A 17975-nucleotide genomic window follows, 5' to 3' on the forward strand; every position below is an offset into this window, starting at 1 on the left:
ACACTTCCCGCGACTTTGCCGGAGAAGCCTATCGAATGCTCAAGGCACTGGCGACGGACACGGACAAGGGACTCCACACAATGGCAGCGGGCAAGGATAGAGCAGCAGCAGGGAAGGGAGTGTGGCTCCGTGCAAACAACTGATTTCAGATTTTTGCTCATTTCTTTTTCAATTTGTCGTTTTTTGCGCAGTTGCTTCTGCCCGCTGCTCCTCCGCTGGCCATTGGCCGGCCTGCAGTGACTGCCGTTTGTCCAGTTGGCGCTGTTTGTCGGCCACTGGCCAACACAGAGGACGTAATTTTTATGCTGGATTTCTCTCGCGCTCTTTCGCTCTTGTTACAGTTGGCAAATGCAAACACGGAGCAGGGAGCAGCAGGGAGCAGCGGGAACCCAGGACACAGTCAGAGTTACAGTTACACAGAGAGATAGAGAATAAAAGACAGAGAGGCAGAGACAGAAACAGAGAATTTGTGCACAAATGTTTTAAAGGCAGAATTTAATTACCTGAATGTAATCGCAGTCATTCCATGTTTTCAGCCTCGGCTCAAACTTCTTGTCCTTGTCACTGACGCTGGCCGGTGGCGCCATTTTGTTGGCCGCCGCCGTTTCCTGTGTCGAGATCCAAACGAGATTACCCTTCGGCTGTTTAACTAGAATCAGAGCATGTTTGCCATGGGGCACGTCGTGCTGTGTGGACAGTAGAATTAAATGCAAATTAATGAGCCACGGAAAGGAGAGAGAGCGAACAAAAAAAAAACAGTACAATTAATTGGAACATGCCAAATGGCAGCTACCTACGACGAGTATTTATATAAACTTAGAGATTCGTGAACGGCAGCAGCTAATGATGCTTAAGAAAGGAAATTGATATGCTTTTAGCACCGAAAAGTGAGCCAAAAGGAGGTGCATTCCACTTGGCTTCATGTCTCTTGTCTGAGCTTTATTTAAACACAAAAATCTCTACTCGAAAGTCGCACATTTGCTGCTTCAAACTTCAAACTTGAACAAGTGGCCAACTTTTAACTCATGATAAGCCCCCGACTTTAGCTTTTCTTTGATGTGGCACCTACTAATATTCAAGTACGAGTATTTATTTATAAACTTGCCAGAGAGCTAGCAGCAGCCCCAACAAAAAATGTGCCATAAAAGTTCAACAGCTAATAAAAATGTGATGTAAATTTAGCTTACAAAAAAGGAAAGAAAGGAAACCGTCACAATGGCAACGTGTTCTGGGCATATTACAAAAAAAAGAGAGGGACAGGCAGAGCGTAGGGTAGGGTGGGGGCTGGGAGCTGGGAGTGCGGGCCTGCCGCTCCCTCAGTTAATTATAATAAAAGCTCATTCTATTTTGGAATGTAAATTGCTATTTAATTTTTGTGCCCGCTCTCTCTCTCTTGATATTTGAACTTTGTTGTGGCAGCAATGAAAATTAAGGAAGAGGCGTAAGAACGTAAACGATATTGTGGTATTTTTATGGGCACAACACGAACGGAGAGGGATAAGCACGGGCGGCGCTTTAAGAGGCGAATGTCTGGCGATGACAGACTAAAGCTCAGGCTTGGGCTGCCAGCAACAGAAGTCAGGGAGGGGACCCCAAGGGCAGCGGGTTAGCATTTGGTACTCCCATTTAATTTCCTTTATAATTCTTAAGCTCTTACCTGCCGCACAGCATAGTAGCACGTGAGATTCCTTGGATAAATGCCAGGATAGTTGGGCGACTGCAGCCGGCACGACTTCTTATCGCAATCACTGAAGATCCGCGAGCAGTATGTGCCCGGTATGAGATCGCCTGTGTGTCAAAGAGAGAGATGTTTTTTATTCTATCCGTGGTCCAACACGATTCTCTCTTGCAACATACCCAAATAGTACTTGGGTTCGGTGTAGTTTTGCTCATCCTTGGCCAAAGATTTCTCTAGGGATGCCATAAACGTTTTGTTGTTGACATAAGCGCTGAATAGACTAAAGTCCTGTCCATAACGATCCGAGCGTGCGCCACTGGAGTTGGTAAAATCCTCCAAGATGCCGACATCCTGTTGGTGTTGTTGTTGCTGCTGTTGCTGCTGCTGCTGCTGCTGATTGAGGAAACTGCTGCGGTTGTGCCACTGGGCGAGCTCTGCCAAAGGGAGGAAGTCGGATTAGTTGTACGAATCCAATTTTCTGTGTCTTTGAGTGTCCCACCTGCCAGCTTAATCCCACCATAGCGAGTGACGGCACTGTCGCGGGACAGCACCTTGTATCGAATGCGAAAATCGAAGTTGTAGCCGCTCTGATCCCTCGCCAGTCTGAGCCACGTAAATAAAAGAAGTTCTCGTTGTGTCACACAAAGGAAGCGCCAAGCCAAGGAGCTCTGCTTACCTGTTCAGCTTAATGGTAAAGATGAGCGAACGCGTTTCGCTGTAGAAGAGCACCGGGCCCCAGGAGCTGCCACACCACATGCCCCCAATGGGTGTGCGCGCGGACTCTGCTATCTGCATGTAGCCATCCGGGCAGCCCTCGTGCACGTAGGAGGTGAACCTGCCAATCGTGAAGCTGTCCAGAGTGACCTGGTCAGCGCAGGGAGAGAGAATGGTACATAATAAAGTTTCGGTTTGGAGTACGAGTATATCAGTGCTCGGTAGGGCAGGGCCCTCAATGAATGCCCTCGGGACGCACTCGAGCGTGCCAAAGGCTTTGGCTTGTTGGCTGCCAGAGGCTGCTCCTGCTCCTGCTCCTGCTCCTGGCTTCCCCCCTCTTAGTTTCGAGGTGTGAAGTGGCGTAATAACTAACAGGCGCCGGCACTTGCTTCCTGCCAGTCCACCCAAGAGGAGGAGGAGGATGCCACTGCCCTGTCAGTTCAAGTCACGCCTCGTGGCTGCTGCTGGGAGGGAGGATTTGCAACGCTCCGGCGAGTGGCTTTGAAATCAATATTGCCTGTGGCACCCTCTCCCCTCCCTCCATTGTTGTTGCTTATCTTTTAATGGCTTAGTTTATCCCGTTTACAAAATGAAATGTGAAAGGTGGCAGATTGAAATGGAGCTGGAAATGGAGCTGGCACTGAGACTGAGACTCACCTGCACCACATCGCCGTGCTGGCCGCCTGCCGCCGTGAACGTGAGCACACACACAAAGGGCACGCGATCCTGTTTGGGTCGATGCAGCTCCAAGGAGTACGTCTGTCCTATATCGCCGTAGTAGGTGCGATTACAGCCTGTGGGGAGAGAGACACAAATATATATTAAATGCAATTAGCGTTAGTTTGGCAATTAGTTTGTTTGCCGCCGCGCTGCCAGGCAACCGCAAGCCATGGATATCTCTACATTTCCCCCAAACCCTCCATTAACCCCCTAGCAGGTAGATGAGGCGTCACAGGAAATGGTCTGACAATTGTCACGCCATAAAATGTTAATTTAGCAGCGAGCTAACAGTGAGTGAAAACGAGAGTGAGAAGATTCTCTTGACCTACATTTACTTTGTGATCTGCACAGCTATGCTCAGCCACTCACTTTCGCTTTCGTTTTCTGGTGTCGCGGCAGAGGCTAAGCAGCGTGCTAACAGAGAACGAAAATATGAGTGAGATCTATGGTTCATACATACATACATGAGCACTTACATATGTATGTATGTAAGCTCTTGCTGGGCCACTCACTTTCGCTTTCGTTCTATGCTGTGGAAGAGGGAGACATTGCCGATTTGCAATCCCAAGCAGCCTCTCTCATCTTCTTGCTCGCCCACTCAATCTCTCTTTCGTTCTTTGCTGTGCGTCTCTGCTGCACCTCTCTCACCAACATCTTTCGTGATGTCACCCACCCCCATATACAACACGTTCTTGCTTGCCCACTCAATTTCGCTTTCGTTCTTTTGCAGGTAGAAGAAGTTTCGAGCCGACTGCGCTGCTGCGTTCTCAGCTTGCAGTTGGAGCTTGGGAGAGCAGAGACGAGCAGAAACGAAAGCCGATCCGATGTCAAAGAAGAGATTTGAGCTGCATACGCATGCACTCTCATCACGCCACTCTCACTTCCCCCCAGCCGCTCATTTTAAACATTCAATTAAATCGGAGGTCTCGTGCTGCGCACGCGACTACATATACATATGCACAGCTTATTACGTTCAGTCATTTACACAAAGTACCAAGCGCCGGCGCACGTGGATTCACGGCGTGGACTTTAAGGTGTTGAAAAGTTGCGGAAAACATTCGGAACATTGCATAAACACCCGCGTGATACGTTTAGAGAGCGTTTAAATGACAAATCTTCCGGAAAAAGGCGAAAAAGTCATGGAAAAGACAGTAATATGAAAGTCAATGTGTGTGGAGAGCCAAAGAACTAAAAACAAATCGCATCCTGTCTGAAAACAATGTTTTTTTAAGTGAACAACCCCCGAAAAAGAAGTGAGTGAAAACGAGAGTGAGAAGATTCTCTTGACCTACATTTACTTTTTGATCTGCACAGCCACTCACTTTCGCTTTCGTTTTCTGGTGTCGCGGCAGAGGCTAAGCAGCGTGCTTACAGAAAACGAAAACATGAGTGAGATCTATGGTTCATACATACATACATGAGCACATACATATGTATGTATGTAAGCTCTTGCTGGGCCACTCACTTTCGCTTTCGTTCCATGCTGTGGGAGAGGGAGACATTGCCGATTTGCAAGCCCAATCAGCCTCTCTCACCTTCTTGCTCACCCACTCAATCTCTCTTTCGTTCTTTGCTGTGCGTCTCTGCTGCACCTCTCTCACCAACATCTTTCGTGATGTCACCCACCCCCACTTACAATACGTTCTTGCTTGCCCACTCAATTTCGCTTTCGTTCTTTTGCAGGTAGACGAAGTTTCGAGCCGACTGCGCTGCTGCGTTCTCAGCTTGCAGTTGGAGCTTGGGAGAGCAGAGACGAGCAGAAACGAAAGCCGATCCGATGTCAAAGAAGAGATTTGAGCTGCATACGCATGCACTCTCATCACGCCACTCTCACTTCCCCCCAGCCGCTCATTTTAAACATTCAATTAAATCGGAGGTCTCGTGCTGCGCACGCGACTACATATACATATGCACAGCTTATTACGTTCAGTCATTTACACAAAGTACCAAGCGCCGGCGCACGTGGATTCGCGGCGTGGACTTTAAGGTGTTGAAAATTTACGGAAAACATTCGGAACATTGCATAAACACCCGCGTGATACGTTTAGAGAGCGTTTAAATGACAAAACTTCCGGAAAAAGGCGAAAAAGTCATGGAAAAGACAGTAATATGAAAGTCAATGTGTGTGGAGAGCCAAAGAACTAAAAACAAATCGCATCTTGTCTGAAAACAATGTTTTTTAAGTGAACAACCCCCGAAAAAGAAGTGAGTGAAAACGAGAGTGAGAAGATTCTCTTGACCTACATTTACTTTTTGATCTGCACAGCCACTCACTTTCGCTTTCGTTTTCTGGTGTCGCGGCAGAGGCTAAGCAGCGTGCTTACAGAAAACGAAAACATGAGTGAGATCTATGGTTCATACATACATACATGAGCACATACATATGTATGTATGTAAGCTCTTGCTGGGCCACTCACTTTCGCTTTCGTTCTATGCTGTAGGAGAGGGAGACATTGCCGATTTGCAAGCCCAAGCAGCCTCTCTCACCTTCTTGCTCACCCACTCAATCTCTATTTCGTTCTTTGCTGTGCGTCTCTGCTGCACCTCTCTCACCAACATCTTTCGTGATGTCACCCACCCCCATTTACAATACGGTCTTGCTTGCCCACTCAATTTCGCTTTCGTTCTTTTGCAGGTAGACGAAGTTTCGAGCCGACTGCGCTGCTGCGTTCTCAGCTTGCAGTTGGAGCTTGGGAGAGCAGAGACGAGCAGAAACGAAAGCCGATCCGATGTCAACGAAGAGATTTGAGCTGCATACGTATGCACTCTCATCACGCCATTCTCACTTCCCCTCCGCCGCTCATTTAAAACAGTCAATTAAATCGGAGGTCTCGTGCTGCGCACGCGACTACATATATGCACAGCTTATTACGTTCAGTCATTTACACAAAGTACCAAGCGCCGGCGCACGTGGATTCGCGGCGTGGACTTTAAGGTGTTGAAAAGTTGCGGAAAACAATCGGAACATTGCATAAACACACGCGTGATACGTTTAGAGAGCGTTTAGAAGACATATCTTCCGGAAAAAGGCGAAAAAGTCATGGAAAAGACAGTAATATGTGTGTGGAGAGCCAAAGAACTAAAAACAAATCGCATCTTGTCTGAAAACAATGTTTTTTTTAAGTGAACAACCCCCGAAAAAGAAGCAATTGCGTCTCCGTTTTAGCGCTGCTTCCCACGCACGATGCCAGTTAAAGAAAAAATAACGGCACCATGGCGTGATGCGCCACTGAGCTTGAGTTTTTTTTCGGTGAGAGTGAGTGCAAGTGTTAGTGTCGATGGTCATTATGACGGCAAGGAGAGCCAGGCGGTTGCGGCTAAAGTGAGTGAAAAGTGAGTGAAGTGTTAGAGTGAGTTGAGTGTAAATACAGTTTAATGTCCCGCAAAACTAAAGAAAGAGCGGAAAAGAGAATCTCACTCAGTGTTAAGTGCAAGTGTTGGTGTCAATGGTCATTATGACGGCAAGGAGGGCTGGGCGGTTGCGGCCTTAGTGAGTGCAGTGTTGGTGTCGATGGTCATTATGACGGCAAGGAGGGCTGGGCGGTTGCGGCCAAAGTGAGTGCAGTGTTGGTGTCGATGGTCATTATGACGGCAAGGAGGGCTGGGCGGTAGCGGTCAAAGTGAGTGCAATGTTAGTGTCGATGGTCATTATGACGGCAAGGAGAGCCAGGCGGTTGCGGCTAAAGTGAGTGAAAGTGCGCGCGAAAATAAATAGACAATCAGACAAACACAATCAAGAACTCCCACACAAAAAAAATTAAAAACATTAATAACTCCCACACAAAAATCGGAAAGCAGTTCCCTATCAATGAGATATGAAAATATAAGACAATTAGACTGTAATGCCAATATACGAGCGGAGCTTTGACTACTAATAGGTGAGTCTTTCTGTTTGTCGTAATCTTTATATTGAAATTATTTCTTATATTTCCTCTTATATTTTTCTTGAGTATATTTTCATTGGAATATTGCTTAATTCAGTTTTATTTGTATTTTCTCTTATATTTTTCTTCATATTTTATTTATGTTTTCATTACATTGTTGAATATTTCTTTTACATGCCCCGAAATTCGCAGTTTAAAATCTGAATATTTTAAATGCTGCATTCTGATATTTTTTTAAGGGTGCTCCACTCACACAAATCAATAAAAATCAAAGATCATTTACAGTTGTGTTCAATGAAATAGTAGTGCCGCGCCACACAATTTTTCACAACTATTTTTGAGACCCTTCCAGTCTTTCGATTTGAACAAGTGGTACCTTTTTGGAAAGCCTGAAATGTACACATTAGAACCCAGAAAGAATCCTGGAACATTTGCATTCCATCTTCTTGTTTTACATGACTTTAGAAAAATACCCATGAAAAATGCTGTTCAATAAAATAGTAGTGCTGGGTGCAAGTATTAAAAAAAAATTAAAAAACAAATTAAAACAATTCAAAAAAGTTACCATCAGTAAGCTTAATTTATATATTCAATATATTGATGAAAGAATTGTTTGAATATAGCGGTACTTTTGTTTTTGAAGCGTAGAAGTAATCATTGAACGGTCCAATATGGGAGACTTAAGAATTAGACTAAAAACTAAAATCAGGAGGTATAATGGTATTCAAAATGAATTTGAATGTGCTTTTACTGTTATATTAAATAGTTTAAACTAAAAGAAGCACCCTGAAAAATTATTTTTATGCGAAAAAACTGTCTTTTAGTAGATGGTCGAAGATGGTTGAAGGCAAGACCAAGGTCTTCAATATCCTCAAAAGTTATGAAAACAATTTTATATCGCTCTGAAAGTGTTTTGATAGTTAATACACGACTGATTACACATTATTTAGTTGCAAGAGGTCCCCGGAAGCTACGCGTTTGAGAACAAAAGCACATGGGTACACGACTCATCTTTTGAAAAATGAGGACATGAGGCATGTGGACTGGGCCGTGTCACAGTCCGAAAAATACTTTTGACAAATGAGTGTAAAGTTGTTTTATATGGTAAGGAAGTCTCAAAATAATATGTTTGGCGTTCACAGATATCTGATAACTGCCCAAATTCTAGAAAAAAACAACATTGGGCATGTTGGGTTGACCCTTAAGAGCTACAGCCCATATAATCTCTTACTTCCTAGCCTTATACTGACGTATTTCATAAAGTGGTGTGTGCCAACATACTTTTTAATACAATACAGTAATATTACTATTGAAAAATGCCTTGCAAAAAAATCTATCAACAAGATAATGATCTGAAACACGCAAGAAAGCTCGCTAGGAATGGAATTTTATCCGAAAAGGTCGTCACTTTCCCATGTCTAGCTCAGTCTGTAGACCAAAATCCCAACCAAATCTTATTGTGGAATGTGAAATGTGTAATTATGATTATAATTCCGTCAACCAGAGCCAAGTTGGTCAAGTGGTTTAACAATTATAGTCTCAGATCCTAATTAAGCTTCGGCAGTACCTTATTTACACATGCCAGGTTGGAGAAGGGCCATAGTGAAAACAAATTTGATTAAAAACTACATATTAAACCTCAAGAAACATATAGAACATGAAACATATGCATTAATTCCACTTTCGTATTTTATTTCGATTTTCTAAAAAAAAACTACTATTTTATTGAACAGCATTTTTCATGGGTATTTTTCTAAATTCATGTAAAACAAGAAGATGGAATGCAAATGTTCCAGGATTCTTTCTGGGTTCTAATGTGTACATTTTAGGCTTTCCAAAAAGGTATCACTTGTTGAATTCGAAAGACTGGATGGGTCTCAAAAATAGTTGTGAAAATTGTGTGGCGCGGCACTACTATTTCATTGAACACAACTGTATGCTAGGAATTTCTCAATTAAGTCTCCATTTGGAATATGAAAACAAAATCAATCGATTTACATATTTCTCTCGCAATTTAACTCGATTATGTATTCTTATTTGGAATTCCTTTTCCATAATTGAATTGACCACAAACTGCAATGATTTATGTTTGTGAGATTTGCATTTATGGAATCTGGCTGCTGCTCCTCCTTTTCCCTTAGGTGTTGTCCCGTCCCGTCCCTTCCCCACTTGGCTACCCACTTGGATGTCCCAAAAGTAAAGTGAAAGCAATTGTATTTTGCATGGAAATTGCCAATTTACCGCTGGCTGCTCGGGCAAGAGTCCTGCTGCTACGACTCCTAGGGCATTTCAATTAGTTTTATTAAAAATGCATACGTATCGTGCAGGGTACTGTCTGAGGCAGGGAAGGAGTTATGGGTACAAAACGATTCAATTCAAATTGATTGCGAAGTCCAAGGGCGATAGGCTGTTCTGCTGCGTTTAGTTTTAATGCTTTCTCTGCATTCAATCAACTATCAATAGTCAATTAGATAATTATGGGTATTAGTTTGAACTTGCTGCAGGCTGGCGGGCTGTCTGTCTGCCTGCCTGTTCATTTAGGGGTGGGACTTGTGAGTGCGATTATAATTGCCAGAGCAATAAACCAAGAAAGGAGCAAATAATGTTCAATAGAAATGTTAATCATCTCTCTAATTAATGTTTTAATTATCTACATTGTATTCTAAATGGGTTTATGTTCGAGCTGTTTAAATTTCTTGTTGCAAATTCTGTGAAATTAAATATCAGAAACAAAACCACATATCGATACCATTATCGATTGCATATGGAGAGGCATTGCTGTAAATTTGTCAGCTGTGCTGTGCCAGTCTGAACATTTCACTTGTCATCGTCGGCAGCAGCATTAAAGCTTGAGGTTAGCAATTGAATTTGTGCATTAAAAGTTGATTTGATCTTGAATTCTTTTAAAAATATAGTTGAGAGACTTGCAAATTGCTTATAAATCATGTTTCGCAACCAATACGATGGCGACGTCTCTGTGTGGAGTCCTCAGGGGCGTTTGCATCAAGTGGAGTACGCCATGGAGGCCGTCAAACAGGGCACTGCCACAGTGGGTCTCAAGGGTCGCGATGCTGTTGTTCTTGTGGCCCTGGGCAAGTCGTCGGAGTTGTCTGTGGCTATGCGCAAGATCATTCCCATTGATGAGCATTTGGGCATTGCCATTGCCGGCATCACGGCCGACGCACGTGTGATGAGCCGCTTTTTGCACTCCTCGTGTCTGGGCTATCGCTATAACTACAACAGCGTCTATCCCGTGGAGCGCTTGATGACGAATCTGGGCAACAAAATGCAGTGCACCACCCAACGCTACGATCGTCGTCCATATGGCGTGGGTCTACTCGTTGCTGGGTACGACCAGAAGGGGCCCAATCTCTATCAGGTCATGCCCTCGGCCGTCAACTACAACTGCAAGGCTCAATCCATAGGCTCGCGCTCGCAGGGCGCTCGCACATATTTGGAGCGCAATCTGGAGAGTTTTTTGGAGTGTTCTAACGATGAGCTAATTTGTCATGGCATACTGGCCATAAAAAACAGCCAACCCATAGACAAGGCTTCGGGTGAACAGGAGAAGGCAGCGGCTGCATCAAACATCACTGTGGCCATTGTTGGCAAGGATCAGCCATTTAAAATGCTCAGCGAGGAGCAAGTTGAGCATTACATCAAAATGGCAAATGATATGGGTGCAGCTGGTCAGCCACAGCCACCCATCAATCCGGATGACGGTGATGAGTCTGTAGGGGTTGCTGACCCGCAAGTAGATGTTGCCCTAATGGAACAATTGAACTTAGAGCAGAGAACAATTTAAGCTTTCAAATAATCGCTACTCAATTGTTCAATAATTAAATATATGAAAAAGGGTAGAGGAAATCAGCTCTTAAGAGATTTACATTCAAGTTTTTTTGGCCTAGTTTCTGTGTATGTCGATTTGAATAGCTATTTTGAACGTACTTGTATGAGGAATATTCTTCTTTATCAAATTTCTAGCGTCTACTATCGAAAACCTGAGAAAACCCTTAGCTAGGAAAATGAAATTTGCATTTTTCACACCGCATACTAACCAGAAGCAAATACAAACAGAGGTTCAGGGACAACACACTCGATAAGCTCGTTGTTCAATTAAAAAATTCAATTCTGCTGATGCTGCCCTTATTCAAGCAGCAGCCCTTTGCTGCCTGTTACCGCTGCCGCCTCATTGAAAAATACTTAATTAAATTCATAAACGCTTGACAGGAGCTGCCCGGCAGCAACACCGTCACCAGCAGCAGCAGCATCAGCAGGAGGAGGAGGAGGAGTGGCAGCTGTGGAGGAGCTTATAGGCAGCCAATTGGCAAAAGTGAGAAGTTCACTTTGCCGCCATTATGAGGGGGCCAATGGGTGTGGGTGTGGGTGTTTGAGTGGGTGCTGTGAATGGGTTGCGCGGAGGTTGTTATGGGGGTGGAACCTTAATTACATTTACACATGAAGGCCATGTTTGCAGGAGCAGCCAGTCGTGCCGTGAATGGGAGCACTGAACGGAGACGGAGACGGAATGGAGATTACCGGACAGTTATAAGGTTTGACAAGCTTGATTGCAGCCAGGTGAGAGCTCCTGGCCCCCCAGCCCTTCCCTTGTCTGCCATCAATCGCCTGGCAAATTGGGCAAACAATGGCCCTCGCAGTCCATTTGGCAGCTACGTTTCTCATTATGCCGCCTCCTCCCCGCTTTACATAATTGCCTCAGCGAGTAGGCGGTGCGTGTACTTACGTGTGCAGAAGCGCGGCTCATCGCTGCCATCGCCGCAGTCGTTAAGGTTGTTGCAGTACTTGCTCAGCGGCACGCAGCGTCCATTCGAGCAGCTGTATTCCGCCAGGGAGCAGCCGGTAGCCGAGCTGGAGGCGGAAGCCGGTGCCATTTGCAAACTGGCAGGTTTGCCGGGACTAGTCCCAGCTCCAGTGCCCGAGCCAGTGCCAGAGCCAGAGCCAGCAGATGCTGCCATGCCCAGGCATAGGCCCAGGCAGAAAAGGAGCAGCAGCAGCGTCAGTGGCGACGCCGGAAATGGATGTCGCCGTTGGTGCTGCTGTCTCTGATTCTGTGACTGACAATGGCTGTTGCTCCAGCCGCTGGAAGCCATTGTCGAGGATTTTGCTGGCGCTTTAATTGCTTGACATTGTGTGGGATTTGTTGTTGTTGCTGCTGCTGATGCTGTTGCAGCTGGCTGCATTTGCAACAATTTTACGACGTTTCTGTGTCGTTCATTTGGCAGCCATTTTCTGTGATGTTGCAGCAGCAGCATCCTCCTCCTGCTGCTGCTCCTGCTTCTGCTACTCTCCCTGCTCTGATCTCGCGTTTCTCTCAGTCTGCTGGTTCTTCGTGTTGCTTTTGTTGTTTCCTTTGTGGCATGTGTTGTTGGTGTTGCTGTTGCTGTGGCAGTGCTTGTTGCAATTGTTCGTTGTTTCAGTTTCTTTGGCCTCTTTCTGCTTTTGTATTTCTGGCGCCATTTCAATGTCGTCATTATTGTTGGGCCTGCAATGAGAGAGAAGAATTTATTTAGTACTGGAAAATGTATTTAAAACCAACAAAACTTTAACTCTAATCAACGGAAAAACTAGTAGAAACGAAAGGGAAACGCAGCTTTTATTTATTTATTTATTCAACATAGATCTTTGTTTTATTTTTAATTATATTTATAATAAATTATTCAACTTTTCTCATGGACTCATTCACTATCTGATCAATGATCTCGTAGCGTTCTTGATTATATTTGCGTGTATTCTGCTGCCAGCTCTGACGTATGCGCTTCCAGCGTGCCACATTGAGTGCCAGCAGCACCTCCGCTTCGGCCCCTTCCTGCTCCAGGTCAGCCTTCTGCTCCTCCTCGGTGTAGACCAGAGCGGGTGGCACCACGGTCAACTGGGTGGAGCGTGCCTTTGGCACTTGTGTCAACTCTAACAACTTTCCGCTCTGCATTTGTTCCAGAATTTCCTCGGCATTGGGCTCGCGCTTCCCGGTTTTGCCGCATTCTGTGCTGCAAGTGGACACGGCAACGGTGTTGCGCTGCTGATTACACGCCCAGGCGCGGCATATAGGGTACAGCGGCGTCGACTCGCTAAATTTGGAAAGGTCCAGGGTGCGACCGAATAGATCCACGGCATGGGATTCGCTGGATAGTTTCGGTTTTTCCTTCTTGACCAAAATATCAGTGGAAAGACTCTTTTGCTTCGGGATCAGCTTCTTCTTGGACGCAGTGCTGCGCATGGGCACATCGTCGTCGTCCCCGTTCCTTTGAGGTTCTGCCTTGGGGGGTTTCTTTTGCTGATTTTGCTCTGGGTCTAGGCTCAGCTTCTTCGGCGGACGTCCAACGGGCTTGGAGGGCTTCTCCTCGCCTTGAGTTTGCGCCTTGGGCGGCTCCAGCAACTTCTTCGACTTGTCAGCAGCGTCGTTTTTCTGCTGCTTCTTCGATGAACGGGTCAACTGCGGGCTGGGTGGCTCCTTGGCGTTTTTTGACAATTTCCTGCGCAAAGACATTTTTTTTGCGTCGCAATTAAATGAAAATAATTAAATTAAAGAAAAACAGACTGAGATCCGAAATATGAAAGTCATTTGCCATTTGTTGGAGATGTGCTGCCGTTCGATATTTCTTTGCAATGAGAATGCCAGATATCGAATCGAAATACTGACGCGTTAGCGTAAAAATTAACTTTTCATTCGTTTTTGCACAACTGCCAAAAATTTAGTTGGCCACCAAAAATTCATTTGGCTTTCCGGCTAATGCATTTTTTTGTCGGTTAAATAATTTTAAATATTCAAACGCTGCTGGGCAGCCGCCACCCCGCTACCCCCCGGCACGGTGTTGCCCGATTACACGCCAAATTTATGTGCAAACATTTATCGCGTGGGCATAAACCGAGAGCACAGAAATTCGAATGCGAAACTCGGAACATGGAAATAAATTTCCGCCGCGGAAAAACCAAACCCATCTTCGACCAATGAAAATCATAAATACTTGCAGCGTAAACAATTTTCTTTCTGGTTACAGCTTTTTGTGTTTTCTCTTTCCCGTTTTTTTTTATATTTTTTCTGTTGTTGCTTTTGGTCTATTTTTAGCTTTTGTTCGCTGTCTCACTCGCATATTTTTCACGCCAGACTAAGGACGAATTTTCACGCGCGCTGCACATTATGGAAAGTTACGAGTGCATTTTCCCTCTTATTTTTGGGTTTTGTTATTTTTTTTAATGGTTTTTTTTTTGCTGCGCTTGCAAAGCTTGTAACGGTTTCATTTCGTCCTTGTTTTTGCCGCTGCACGAGCGCTCTTTTCCTACTCGATCTACGACCGGCACTCTGGGAGGATGTACTATGTGTGTGGCCCGAGACGATGTCGGTGGGGAATTGATTAATGTGTTTTCTGTGTGCAACGTTGCCAGGGAGAGAGACAGTCGGGGAGACAGTCAGGGACGGTAGCAAAGGGGAGGCGGTGCGCCGGTCTGTCGATTGCAGTCTCTGCCCCGTGATAACGATGAGTAGAAAAACAACAATAGTTGGGGTTTCCCCTACGCCACTGTAACTGATTTATGAATGTTGTTTGGGGTGCCCTACAACGCCTGACCCCAAAAATGGCATCACACGAGTCAATGAGTGCCTGCCAAAGGGAAATCACAGCATTAGAGGGGGAGAGGCAGCAGCTTACAGAGAGAGAGAGAGAGAGAGAGGAAAAATCGCAGAATAGCGCACACAAAAAAAATTGCATAATTTTAAATTAGAGGCTCAGACAATGAGCAGACATGGGGACGGCTGGCAGTGCCACCTGGACGGAAGCTGCAACGACTGCACAACAAGAGCAACAACAGTAGAATGCCACGTGGATGGGGACAGCGACAGAGACAGAGAGACAGCGACAGCGGCGTCAGCTGAGACATCAGATGACATCGGCAGTCAGGCGGAAAGTGTTGCTCATGTTTTTTTCTCGTCAGTTGCTGAGCATGCTTGTTGCTCGAAAGAACATGAAAATGAACGATAATAAGTAGGGAAAATTAGGGGTTAAAAATGCGCCACAAAAGGAGTCCGGAGAGTGCATGAAATACCCTAGAAAAATGCACAACAAATTATAAATTTGATGCTGGAAGATTGTGTGCAGCTTGTTGGTATCGTAAGCTTGATCTGTGATGCATTCCATTTCGAAGGCGCTGCTCTCCTCGACAGCCAATATGCCTGCAGGGAGGACTGAGTGCAAGGAAACGACCATGTTGTTTTCAACAATTTTATGGCTCAGTCAATGCCAGCGCCAACCCTCTGCTGCGGAGGGAAATCCCTGCTCTTGCTTGGCCATTACGTTGTCTGGCGTCAGTGGAATGTGCCACAAAGGGCGACACAGACACAGCAGGAGACGGAGACAGAGAGAGAGAGAACCCTGGACGTTGTCTAGTCGTGCATTAAATTGCTAATCATTTTTAATGTGGCCAACTTTGTCTTAGCCAAGTGCAGTGTAGCTCAGTGTGTGTGTTTTGTGTATATTCTGTATGTGTGTGTGTTTTGTCTTGCTTAAAGCATAAAATGGAGCTTTGCTTCTAAATGTTTGCCTCCTTAACTCAAAGCATTCACATTTGCACTTTAGCAGCCCCAAAAGGCATCAAGAGGGGCGCAAAAACCAACGCTGGCATCTCGTTTATCGTTGACTTTGGCTTATCAACCCAACACCCTGCCACACACGTGCCACACCATCTGTATGCCATGCCTCATATCCTGTTTACGAGAGATGGCAAGGCTGCTGCAGCGTTGTCTTTAATGGGTCTCAAAGGGATGGCAGGCAGGCGGAGGATGGTTGATATCAGTTTTCGTCAAGCGCGCGCGGCAATGTGCGATATTCCAGCTGTAAGATTTAACTCAACCTTCCTAAACCCACACAGCCACAACTCAGATATCTCCCCGCATATGCAAAATAGTTGCACATAAAAAATGGTGTTGAAGGCAAGCCAAGAGCTGGCTGCCGCTGCCTGCCCGTGTCAGCTGTCGTTACAGTTGCTGCTGCCGTTACTGAGGTTGGGATTGTCGGTTGTCGTCATCCTTCTACACCTACTCCTACTCCCACTCCTACTCCTGCTCCTACTCCCCTTCAAGTTGCTACTTACCCTCCCTAAGCAAGCCGGAAGAGAACTTGACTTATAGCACGTCAGTCTTTTCTCTTCGCCCGGTCTGTCATTTGTTCCCAAACAAAGTTTGCGCCTCAAAAACGCAGCGGAAAGGGAAGTGCAGAGGCGCACACAAACACACACATACCCTCATGCAGCAAGGGGGTGTGTGTGTGTGCGTGTGACTATAATTTCTGCTGCACAAGGCGTTCCCTGCAGTCGTCTGTGGCTCAATGCATTGACGCCTCATTAGCGTCTGGGGGCTCCCAGTGGCTGCCAAATTCCCAAATGATAATTGCAGCAATTTTGCCCCAAAAGAAACCCGAAAACCGTAGCAATTTGTATCGCAACAACTCGACAAAAGTTAGTCAACTCAAATTGGGGATACGCTGAAAGGAGCAAAGACTCGGGCACTGGGGCATAATGTTAACGAGCTAAGCACTGGTTCTGGCCACCCCTCTGGCTCCCCTCTGTGTGTGTGTGTAGGTTGGTTCTGCTGCCCAAGTTTTCCCCTTTCATAAGAAGTCAAATTTTTCCTTTTGGAGCATGTCAAACTCAAGCGCACGTCATCAAAGTTTTTCTTTTCGTCTCTGTGTGTACCATTAGGAGCGGAAATGCCACAGCCACAGAGACACACAGAGACACACAGGGAACAGGGGGAACAGAGGGACACACTTTCCTGGTGTAGCCTATAAATGGAAGGAAAATGCTCTTACATGTGTGGGCTGCCGCTGCCGCCGCTGCACGCAGAAAGCGCGTCAAAGTTGTTTAAACACCAAAGCGGCTTTTCATCACTGCTCTCCACACACACAGCCACAGTTTTCTACATCTTCAGTTACGCCTCAAAAGGCTGTCATACTCCCATGAATATATTTCTGTCTCCTTTTTTTTGCCGCACAGTGGCAGGCCGAGGACTTTCACTAAGCCGCTTAGCGGCACGACAGTGGCAAGTCTTTCCTTTCCTCTCTTCCTGGTTGCATGTGTGGCATGTGGCGTGTGTGTGCTTACTTAACATAGCTAATGAAATTCAAGAGTTGGCATCAATCTTTTCGCTTGTTTTCTTTTGCGTTTTCCTCTTTTTCCGTTTCGGTAGAACAACTTTTGTTTTTAGCCAAAGAGAAATTGAGTCAGAAATGATTTGTGCTGATTGGATGGGTTTCCCATTTGCAAAAATAATCCATTTAAAGCTAAAGCAAAAAGTCTTCAATGATATTATCCAACAGAAGTCACTGCAACTACAATCCCTAGTCAATCCATTAACAGACTGCCGGAATGTGGATGTCCTTTAGCTCCATTTAGCCCCAACCTGACCTCACTTTAACCTGAAACCCACTTCAATCTTTTAGCTAATCTCAAATGTTGCATTTATTTGCTTCTCAGAAACTTCTCAGAGACAAGTCGCAAATATGCGCTTAATCCTCTTATATAATTTCTAAAAACATTAACTTGTATTTTATTTTATTTTATTTTTCCATCCTCCCTTTTCGTTTTGGTCTCTGGGTAATATTTTGTTTTACTTTGTACTCAACTTATTTGAGTTTAACTTTTCCACTCTGCCACTCACTCTGTGGCCCACCCCCCTTTGCCTTCCCCCGCCACTCTTGGCGTGGTAAGTCATAAAGTTGCCACACGAGAAAGAAGCGTAAATTAAGTTCGTTTTCATGGGCATTTGAGATGTCAGGATTTAATTACTGAAACAGCACGCAACACTCGGAAGCACTTGCCACAGTCCACTCTTCTTTCGCCTGTCATGCCGCAGTAGCAAGGGCAGGGTGCAGAGGAGGGACTCGCCATTCATGGTACATGGCTCCACACACCACGCTCCTCCCCTCCCGTTTTTAAATCGATTCGAAACGTTGGCGAATTCCATTGTTTAG

The 17975-nt window shown here is 45.4% G+C and overlaps 2 protein-coding genes across 5 annotated transcripts in view; one reads left to right on the forward strand and one right to left on the reverse strand.

Annotated features, from left to right (window-relative positions):
- The window catches only part of LOC117893623, a 47197-nt gene that overhangs the window by 8066 nt on the left and 21156 nt on the right, over positions 1-17975 (reverse strand). For 2 of the 4 annotated variants that reach the window (XM_034800301.1, XM_034800300.1), the window contains exons 1-8: positions 14100-14188; positions 11741-12499; positions 3050-3186; positions 2355-2542; positions 2178-2281; positions 1858-2112; positions 1658-1788; positions 504-686 (exon numbers count right to left, since the gene is read on the reverse strand). In XM_034800301.1, the coding sequence (XP_034656192.1) occupies positions 504-686; positions 1658-1788; positions 1858-2112; positions 2178-2281; positions 2355-2542; positions 3050-3186; positions 11741-12499; positions 14100-14151 (1809 nt within the window). In that variant the 5' untranslated portion in view covers positions 14152-14188. Of the gene's footprint in view, positions 1-503; positions 687-1657; positions 1789-1857; positions 2113-2177; positions 2282-2354; positions 2543-3049; positions 3187-11740; positions 12500-14099; positions 14189-17975 lie in introns of those variants that run through there. The other 2 variants (XM_034800302.1, XM_034800303.1) reach the window with 2 other exon arrangements.
- On the forward strand, positions 9823-10889 carry LOC117893625 (proteasome subunit alpha type-1-like). Its single transcript, XM_034800307.1, has 2 exons — positions 9823-9850; positions 9912-10889. Exon 2 carries the CDS (start codon positions 9941-9943, stop codon positions 10799-10801), a length of 861 nt encoding a protein of 286 aa, XP_034656198.1. The 5' UTR covers positions 9823-9850; positions 9912-9940; the 3' UTR covers positions 10802-10889.

The sequence above is a fragment of the Drosophila subobscura genome, chromosome J (assembly GCF_008121235.1).
Source record: "Drosophila subobscura isolate 14011-0131.10 chromosome J, UCBerk_Dsub_1.0, whole genome shotgun sequence".
Classification (NCBI taxonomy): Eukaryota; Metazoa; Arthropoda; class Insecta; order Diptera; family Drosophilidae; genus Drosophila; species Drosophila subobscura.

Bases quoted from the DNA above. Each gene is read 5' to 3' on its own strand.
- LOC117893625 (XM_034800307.1), top strand. From the start codon at position 9,941: ATGTTTCGCAACCAATACGATGGCGACGTCTCTGTGTGGAGTCCTCAG.